A 10,335-nucleotide genomic window follows, 5' to 3' on the forward strand; every position below is an offset into this window, starting at 1 on the left:
TTCTGAACATCTAACCTTGCTGCAGATTAAGCCCCTTCCTTCTTGTCCTACCTACAGTAGACATGGAGAACAATTGATCCCTGACCTCTTTATAACAGCCCTTAACATATTGGAAGACTGTTATCAGGTCCCGCTGCGCGCTCCCCCCACCCAGTCCTCTTTTCTGAAGACTAAACATGCCTAGTTTTTTCAACCTTTCCTCATAGATCAGATTTTTTAAACCAGGGGTTCTCAAACTTCATTGCACCTTGACCCCCTTCTGACAACAAAAATTGCTACATGACCCCAGGAGTGGGGACTGAAGCCTGAGCCCGACCAAGCCCTGCTGTCCCGGGTAGTGGAATGGGTGGGTCAAAGCCAAAGCCCCACTTCCCCAGGCAGAGGGAAAGCTGAAGCCCAAGTGCTTCAGCCCCAGGCAGGGGGCCTGTAATCTGAGCCCTACTGTCCAAGGCTGACACACTCAGGTTTTGGCCCCAGACAGTGGGGATCAGCCCCTGGCCCCAGCAAGTCTAAGTCAGCCCTGGTGACCCCATTAAAATGGGGTTGCAGCCCACTTTGTGGTCCTGACCCACAGTTTGAGAACCACTGTTCTAAACCTTTTATCATTTTCTTGTTCTCCTCTGGACTCTCTCCAATTTGGCCACATCCTTCCTAAATTTGTAGTACCCAGAATTGGACACAGTACCTCAGCTGGGGCCTCACCAATGCCGAGCAGAGTGGGACAACTACCTCCTATGTCTTACATACAACACTTCAGCTAATACACCGCAGAATCATATTAGCCTTTTTTGCAGCTGCCTCACATTGCTGACTCACATATTCAGTTTGTGTTTCACTATAACCCCCAGATCCTTTTCAGCAGTACGACCACCTAGCCAGTTATTCCCCATTTTGAAGCTCTGCATTTGATTTTTCCTTCCTCAGTGAAGTACTTTGCACTTGTCTTTATTAAAATTCATCTTGTTGAATTCAGACCACGTGAATAAGTGAAACAAGTTACATGCAGAAAATACCTAGAATCTACATCACTGAGTTATCTTCCAGTGGGTAGCTGACCTGCAAGACCCTGGCCATCTGCATTCATCAGAGAGGTTACACTCTTGTTAGAATGGGACATTACACTGGTGTCAGAAGAAAGGGCAACAATATGATTCATATTGTCTGCACAAAATTCCAATCACAAAATTGGAAGCATGGTTATGTCTGGACTGATAATGTAGGCTTAAATGTCAGGGTCCTTCAAAGGGATTAATCCTGTGAATAAGGGTGGCATGACTGGGTCCCACATTCTTCTCCCCAATGTGTAACCCAGTGGAGAAATTAGCTCTGGAGCTATAGACATAAAAAAGCAAATACAAAAGTTTAGTCACGTAAAGGTGCAGACACTCTCCTGGAATGGCTCTGCATGGAATTAAAACTCATCTCAGAAACAAGGGGTCTCTCAAAGGAGGATCTTGTTTTTATTAACTTCATAGTTAAGCCTCGTAAATTACCAGGTGCCACCTGGAGCAGAGACTTTTGTATTGTGTTGTGGTTGATGGTAACTTGTGGTTAGCACCAGAGCGGTACTGGGAGATGGGAGGGACAGGGATAGGGTGAGACAAACAGCACTGCAGTGAGCTTTAAAAATCAGAGGGGAGAGGGGGAGAGAGAGAGATTGAGAGAGATCTTGATGTTTGGAACCAACTGAGCAGACGTACAAACGACTCTACACACTGGCAGTGAGAGAAAGGTAGGCTAACAGTCTTAACTGCAATAACCCAGCTGCTTGTGAGACATACAAGAATTGATTCAACTATTTCACTGTATTAATGTACATGTCATTAATCTGATTTTATAAACTTTCTCCCAACAAGTAGCATCTCACTCCACAGACAGTCCCCCTCATTTCAGTGGGGCTACTCACAGAGTAAGGTATTACTCAGTGTGAGTAAGAGCATGACAATCTGACCCTGTTTCAGAAGAACCTGAGATATTCTGAGATGACCAGAAAAGGAATTTTCTTTTTCTTTCCAAGCTAAAAAGAGGTAACATTAAACACAGCTGTCAGATCCAGTTAAATTACCAGTGTATTTGATGGTTGGGGAGTGGGGTTCATGATGGAGGATTGTTCAGTGCAGCCCAATTAGAAAAAACAGAGCAAAGGCAAATTTCTAGTAATGTCAGGAAAATGTTCCCAGAATTGAGGTCTGTGGAGTAGTCTTCCAAGGGACCAGGTTCAAGCTCCATTGTTTAGGAGCTGGAGAATTAGACTAGATAAAGTATTTGATTAATAGACTGTAGGCAACAATCCTGGACTAGCGGAATGGATGATCAAGTGACCTAATAGGGCTTCTTTGTCTCTCATCTCTTTAAGACATATTTGCTGAAAGGAAACAAATGAATTTTTGAACTTTTTCTCAGCAGGGAGTAAGAGCCATCTGCTATATTTGAGTTGCAGTTTGACAGCAAGGCAATGGGCTTGGGATCAGCTGTGGTACTAAGATGACACACCATACTAGGGTGGGACAAGGAAAGAAGGTATTAGCTACTTTGCATTGGATTTGGAACATACCTATTGCTGGCTGGTTCATCACAATAACTAGTGAGCAAACTCAGGAGTGTCATTTCAGAAAAAAATTATGTGATGGAAAGGCCAAAGTTGTATATAGAACATTAGATGTGATTATATTATATCCTGCAAAGTCGGGGGGGGGGGAGGGCAAAAAGTGGAAGACATAATGGAGCATATTGACCCCTGAAAAGTATTTTAGGTACAAACTAAGGTCAGGGGAGGCAACTGCCCCTCATGGCCCCCTAGCAAATGATACCCCTGAGCAAATCTTAGGGGGCATAGCTTGTTGGCTGCTCTCCAAAGCTGGAGAGGTGCTGATGATGCAGCTAGAGACACTGAGAATCTCAATGAAAGCCCCTGTAAACAGGTTTCTGCTTTAGCTGCAAAATCACAAGACCTAGGATCATTTTTAGTGTGTGTGTAATCAGTAAAATGGAAATAATAATACTTCCCTATGTCACAGGTATGCTGCAAAGATAAACTGACTAATGTGTAAAACGTGCTCAGATATTCCATTGACAAATGTTTTGGAAAAGACTATAGGCAAGCAACAGATTTATATGTTACTTGCAGAATAAATATTGACCATTTAACTGATGAATAAGTACTATGCAGTAGCAGGATAATTAAATAGAAAAGTAGTACGTGGTTACAAATTCACTACATGATTATGTCAGTCTTTTATAAAACAGACAAGGTGGGTGAGATAATAGCTTTTATTGGACCAACTTCTATTGGTGAGAGAGACAAGCTTTCCAGCCACACACAGCTCCTGAATAAGGGCTCAGTGTCACTTAAAAGCTTGTCCCTCTCACCAAATGAAGTTGGTCCAATAAAAGCTATTACCTCACCCACCTTGTCTCTCTCATATCCTGGGCCCAACATGGCTACAACTATAATTTTATAGCACAGTTCAGATACCAAATAATTCACAGGTTAGTTGGCCAAATCCTAAATCCGTACTCAGGCAAAACTCCCAGCTTCTGCATTTGGCCTTATCAAGCTAGGTAGTGCAGTATTCCCAGGTAAAACCTTTGGAGGTACCACACAAGTAACTCCATGATATTTAGTGCATTGCGAAGTAGTCTAGTACGAGACAGGCAGGCCTTATCTCTGGACTGACAATCACCTAAGGAAAAGACATTTTGTAATATTTATTTAAGGCAATGGAGCAGCTCAAAGGACTGTAGGAGAATAGGGTAAAACAGTGAAAGACAAGAAGTCATTCAGTCCCTCGGCAGGCAGCAGAGTACAGCTCAATAGGCAAGCAGGACTTTGTGGGGCAAGCAGGACACCGCTCTGCTGGTAGTAGATTTCGACAACTAGGTCAGCAGGGTCCACAGCAGGGTCCAGTCAAGCAAGACAGCAGGTACAGCAGTCATACATCCGGGTACAGCTGCACCAGATAGTAGGTTACGGTTTTATAGATAGCAGGGTACAAACAAGCAGGACAGCAGGCTATAGCCCAAAAGGACAGCAGGGGATGGCAGTGCAGGCGCTCATATTCAGCATTGTAGGCAGTGGGGCACAGCAGTGCAGGCAGGTGGCTATAGCAATGCAAGCAACTTGTTCTCAGTGGGATAGAATTAAGAGAAGCTGGAAAGAAAACAAACCCTTAATTTGTTTGCCAAGGTCCACTTGAAGGATTTTGAAGTTAAACTCTTAAGGCGAGAGCTGAGCAGGTTGACATGTCACTCTGGATTAGGAACTTAATCAGAGCCAGTAATCCTTTCCAGCTGGCCTTTGGAAGATTGTATTGAAATATTGCTCTATTGAAAGGTTATATTTTTTAAAAAGAGATAATCTCAGAAACATAATGCAGGGAAGACAGATCAAAATTTCAGACACTGAAAAGAACTTGTTCTTGTGTCAGGCATCCTCAAAATAGATACAGTGGTCTAGAGTTTTAGAGAGCACTATAGCTAAGTGAAGATAGCGCCTTTATTTGAAACAAATACTGTAAGGTTAAAATAATATATTCTTAAAATACATTTAACTTTGTTTCTGTTACTAACTGCAACTTGAGTATTAAAAGCAAAAGAAATCAACAAATCTAAATACTTTACACTGTGCCATTTGCTTACTTTGTGCACTTCTCCCACCTGGGCATTGAAAAATAGGCCGGTCGGTTTCACTTTTGTTTCTAGTCAGTGCCTAGCCAATTTCATTTTCAGGCTCTCATCCACTAGCATATTGTTGCAATGTTTGAATTGCAAGCCCCTCTGGGGAATATTTATTTGTATAAAATGTCATGTTTCCACAGCAACAACATCAGTGGCGTATTTGATGATAGATTGTTTTTACAAAATGTAAAATTTGACCAGACATTTTCCATTGTCCAAACCATGTAACTCTTCCAAATAAGGTCGCAGCTCAGCAAGGTATTTAAACACATGCCTGTCTTTAAGCATGTGAGTTGTCCCTTTGGGGTGGATCCTCAGCTGGAGTAAATTGTTATGGCTCCATTGACGTCAGCTGAGGATCTGTTCCATTGAATTTAAGTCGTATGTGGCTAAGTGCCTTCTGAACTGGGCCCCTAAATGAGGTCATGATTCTGCATTGGGATCGGCTAGCATGGAATGCCTTTAAAGGAACAACGCACTAGTGATCCCACTCCAGGATCAGGGCCTAAAAAAGTGAAGTGGTGGTAGTGGTGTTGACAACTTAAAAGCATGGTATGAGAGATGCACATTTCCACTTTTAGCCTCCAGTTTAACTCAATTCCATATAAGCAGTGATCATAAGTCATCAGATATCATAGTCCTTACTCACTCAAATAGTTCCATTGACTTCAGTAGGACTACCTGTGTGAACATGGATATAGGTGTGAGCAGTAAAGGTTGGAGGATCGGATGCTGCTATCTGTTAGTTGTTAGCTGTCCTGTGGTGTGTGAAATGAGTTGGTGGTCTCAGTGCACTTTCTATGGCCAATTGTCCACATCAGGATCAGGGCTGAGGCACATAGTAGGGCTGTGTGGGGAAGTGTACAGTGCCCCTACCTATGCTGCTTCTGTCCTGTAGATAAACAGAGGGACGGCCATTTTTAGGGATCTCAATCCAGTACCTGTCATGAGCACTCAATAGTTTAATCCCATCCCCTTCTGGATAAAATCAGAGTATGCATGTTAATCAGTATTACTGTGTATTTTTATTACACCCAAAATGTGTAAGGTGCTTTATGAACATATAAGTAGATAGACCTCACCCAAAAGAGTTTATAATCTCAATAGGCAACATACAGGCAAAGGAGTGTTTGGGGTCAGGGGAGTGTAGAAAGCATAGTGCAAGCATCCTTTACGCAGGCCTGCCAGTGTACCTTACTTCTCAGTACCCTTCTCCCTAATTCCATTTCCAACCTGGGCAAAGGTTACCAATTGTGCAGTGTTGTATGGCAACTTTGCTGTATGGGTAAATATCTCAGTTTACACGGAGGTCACCAAATTGATTTTATTTGTAACTAGAGGTACTTGAAAACTGGTGAAAATCTATTGCATTTGCACACAGTCCCATCCATACTTTAATGTCTCTCCCAGTATCTTTAGTCGTACCAAATGTGGCTCTCTGAGGATTAACAGTTGTCACACACTCAGATCTTTACAGTAAATGTGGCAATAGAATCAAATATTTTTAATCCAAAAGCCTAGGCTCCTACCACTTGAACTAAAGGAAACTCTCCTTTAGTTGTTAGCTGTATAGAGCCTATGACACACAGCAGATCTGTTTCAATTCTGTCCAGTAGAGGGCAATGGCATACATACACTAGCCATTTCATTACTCTATTATTACCCCCAATTTAAGATGGTACTATGTTGTAACCTGTGTCTGTTTAATTCAATCATGGAATTCGTTTCATGGAAACATTTGCTTATTTTACAATATGGGTGAAATTTACTCCTGAGTCCTGAGTAAAGTGGCAGCACAAAGCCTATGCAGCACATAAATCTCACTTTAAACCCTGATCTGAGGGCTTAACTGGGTCTGAAGTGGTGCATAGGTCTTTTGCTGGCCCTCTGCACAAGGGTGAATTTTATTCTTTGTGATTGTCCAGATATCTTATTGGCATGACATAATTTCTATCTACTATGGTATTTCATACTTTGGGAAAGCATCTACCAGTCATTAATGACCGTAGATTTATGCCTCTTAAAATCCACATGCTTCGTACATTTTCACCATTGTTCGTTTTGGAGTATTTCACTTACCTACAGTGCTCTCTTTTTCCCCCTCAGGTGATCCAGTTCCTGCCAGAATGGACGTGCTGACGTCACCAAGCATGGGCCTGCACACCATACCAGAAGAAATCCAGTACCCGTATACTAAATTTTCTGAATGGAAGTTCAAGCTGTTTAAAGTGAGATCATTTGAAAAGGCACCTTCTGGAGACAACCAAGTGGAAAATAAAGAGAAAGCAGAGAAGGAGGCTTCTTTGGACAATGGCACTCTGATGCAGATGGATGTGGCAGTTCCAGTGGTAGAAAAGCCACTTCTGGCAGATACAGACTTAAATCACAATAAGCAGGCTCTTGAAAAAGATGCTGACAACCTGAAAATACAAGAGAATGCAGCTCATCAAGCAAACCTGCAGCAGCTCTGCCGCATCTGTGGAGTTTCATTTAAAACTGATCGCTACAAGAGAAGTCATCCAGTGCATGGACCAGTGGACTGTGAAACTCAGGGACTTCTGAGAAAGAAAGAGAAAAGAGCAACATCTTGGCCGGATCTGATTGCCAAGGTTTTTAAGATTGACGTGCGAGGAGATATCGACACAATCCACCCTACTCGGTTTTGTCACAACTGCTGGAGCATCATCCACAGAAAGTTCAGCAACGCCCCATGTGAAGTGTATTTCCCGAGGAATAGTACCATGGAGTGGAAGTCCCACTCCCCAAACTGCACTGTTTGTTATACTGCTCGTTGTGGGGTCAAGAGAAAGAACCAGCCATCCAATTTACAGCTGGGCAAAAGGCTCAAGATCATTGCAGAACGTGCCCGAAAAACTAAAGGTGTAAAAAAACAAGTACAGGTGAACAACAAAAACCTTATGAAAAAGATTGCCAACTGCAAGAAGATACATCTTAGCACCAAACTTCTAGCAGTTGACTACCCTGCAGATTTCGTTAAGTCCATCTCTTGCCAGGTCTGTGACCATATTCTGGCAGACCCAGTGGAAACGACATGTAGCCACTTATTCTGTAGAACCTGCATCCTTAAGTGCCTCAAAGTTATGGGCAGCTATTGTCCCGCCTGCCGATACCCTTGCTTCCCTACCGACCTGGTGAGTCCAGTGAAATCCTTCCTGAACATCCTCAATTCCCTGGCTGTGCGATGCCCAGTGAAAGAATGTGATGAGGAGGTTTTGCTGGGCAAATACTGCCATCATTTGTCCAGTCACAAAGAGGTGAAAAGGAAAGAGATTTACACGCACGTAAATAAAGGTGGCCGACCGAGGCAACACTTACTCTCATTGACCAGGAGAGCGCAAAAGCATCGTCTGAGAGAACTTAAGCTTCAAGTCAAAGCTTTTGCTGAGAAAGAAGAAGGAGGTGATATAAAGGCTGTGTGCCTAACTTTGTTCCTGCTGGCTCTGAGAGCAAGAAATGAACACAGACAAGCAGATGAGTTGGAAGCTATAATGCAAGGAAAGGGATCAGGGCTTCACCCAGCTGTTTGCCTGGCAATCCGAGTCAACACCTTTCTCAGTTGTAGCCAGTACCATAAAATGTACAGAACGGTAAAAGCTATAACTGGGAGGCAGATCTTCCAGCCATTGCATGCTCTCCGCGCTGCTGAGAAGGCACTCTTGCCAGGTTATCATCCATTTGAGTGGAAACCCCCTTTGAAAAATGTGTCCACTAATACAGAGGTGGGAATTATAGATGGACTGTCAGGCCTGCCACACTCAGTTGATGACTACCCAGTAGACACGATTGCAAAGAGGTTTCGATATGATGCAGCCTTAGTTTCTGCCTTAATGGACTTGGAGGAAGACATTTTGGAAGGCATGAAAGCACAAGACCTGGATGACTACTTGAATGGCCCATTCACTGTTGTGGTGAAGGAGTCTTGTGATGGGATGGGAGATGTCAGCGAGAAGCATGGAAGTGGACCAGCTGTCCCTGAAAAGGCAGTTCGATTTTCTTTCACACTCATGAACATCACTATAGCTCATGGTAATGAAAATATAAGGATCTTTGAAGAAGTCAAGCCCAATTCAGAGCTGTGTTGCAAGCCCTTGTGCCTTATGCTGGCTGATGAATCGGATCATGAGACTCTGACAGCCATCCTGAGCCCTCTCATAGCAGAAAGAGAGACCATGAAAAGCAGCGTTCTGCTTCTTGAAATGGGAGGCATCCTCAGAACATTCAAATTCATCTTTAGGGGTACAGGGTATGATGAGAAACTTGTCCGTGAAGTGGAAGGCCTTGAAGCCTCAGGCTCTACTTACATATGCACCCTTTGTGATGCAACCCGCCTGGAAGCCTCTCAGAACTTGGTCCTCCACTCCATAACAAGAAGTCATGCTGAAAACCTGGAGCGGTATGAGGTATGGAGGTCCAACCCATATAATGAATCTGTTGATGAGTTACGTGACAGAGTGAAGGGTGTTTCTGCCAAACCTTTTATTGAGACTGTTCCTTCCATAGATGCATTGCATTGTGACATTGGCAATGCGGCTGAGTTCTACAAGATATTCCAGTTTGAGATAGGTGAGGTGTACAAGAACCCTGACATATCTAAAGAAGAGAGGAAGAGGTGGCAGTCGACTCTTGACAAGCACCTTAGGAAGAAGATGAACCTGAAGCCCATAATGAGGATGAATGGAAACTTTGCTAGAAAGCTTATGACCAAAGAGACAGTGGAAGCAGTATGTGAATTAATAAAGTGTGAGGAAAGGCATGATGCACTAAGAGAACTGATGGACCTTTACCTTAAGATGAAACCAGTGTGGAGATCTTCATGCCCAGCCAAAGAGTGCCCAGAATTGCTGTGTCAGTATAGCTTCAATTCACAACGTTTTGCTGAGCTCCTGTCCACAAAGTTCAAGTACAGATATGAGGGCAAGATTACAAATTATTTTCACAAAACTCTTGCTCATGTTCCTGAAATTATTGAAAGAGATGGCTCCATTGGTGCCTGGGCAAGTGAAGGGAACGAGTCTGGGAACAAATTATTTAGGCGTTTCCGAAAAATGAATGCCAGGCAGTCAAAATGCTATGAAATGGAGGATGTCTTGAAGCACCACTGGCTGTATACCTCTAAGTACCTGCAGAAGTTCATGAATGCCCATAATACATTGAAAAGCCAGGGCTTCACAATCGATCCAGGGCAGAGTTTTGAAGACTCTCTGCCATTAGAAGACTCTTTAGAAATGACTGATTCTATGGAATTCTAAACATAACGATAATTTGAATTGGGTTTGCAATTAAGTCTTCCTAGACAGGGTGCAGTAAGGCCTGCAAATATCACTTTTACACTGAGTGTTAAAGGGAATCTGTCCCTGCTCAGAGGAGTTTGGTAAACATCTGGATGGTAGTTTCCAGAAAATGGTAATGCAGAGTTACTGGTTGGTGTCATTTTCCAGCCATTTTGTGAGGTAAAAGTGGAAAGAAAGGTGATTAATTTACTTTGGTCTCAGATTATTGTTTAATAAATAGCCAAAGTGAACCAAAGTTTTTAGACTATGTGATATGTGTGAAATGAAGAGGATTCAGAAGACTTATGACAGTTACAAAGAAAGTGAAGATGGTTTTTTTTCTGTTTGCATCATTGCATTTTATTTA

At 42.9% G+C, this 10,335-nt stretch overlaps 1 protein-coding gene across 1 annotated transcript; it reads left to right on the forward strand.

The window, feature by feature from the left end:
- The first annotated feature begins 6,803 nt into the window (after positions 1–6,803).
- RAG1 (recombination activating 1) lies at positions 6,804–9,947 on the forward strand. The gene has a single exon (XM_077820189.1). The coding sequence runs from the start codon at positions 6,804–6,806 to the stop codon at positions 9,945–9,947; it is 3,144 nt and encodes a 1,047-aa protein (XP_077676315.1).
- The last annotated feature ends 388 nt before the right edge of the window (positions 9,948–10,335 follow it).

This window comes from Eretmochelys imbricata, chromosome 6, assembly GCF_965152235.1.
Source record: "Eretmochelys imbricata isolate rEreImb1 chromosome 6, rEreImb1.hap1, whole genome shotgun sequence".
Lineage (NCBI taxonomy): Eukaryota > Metazoa > Chordata > Testudines > Cheloniidae > Eretmochelys > Eretmochelys imbricata.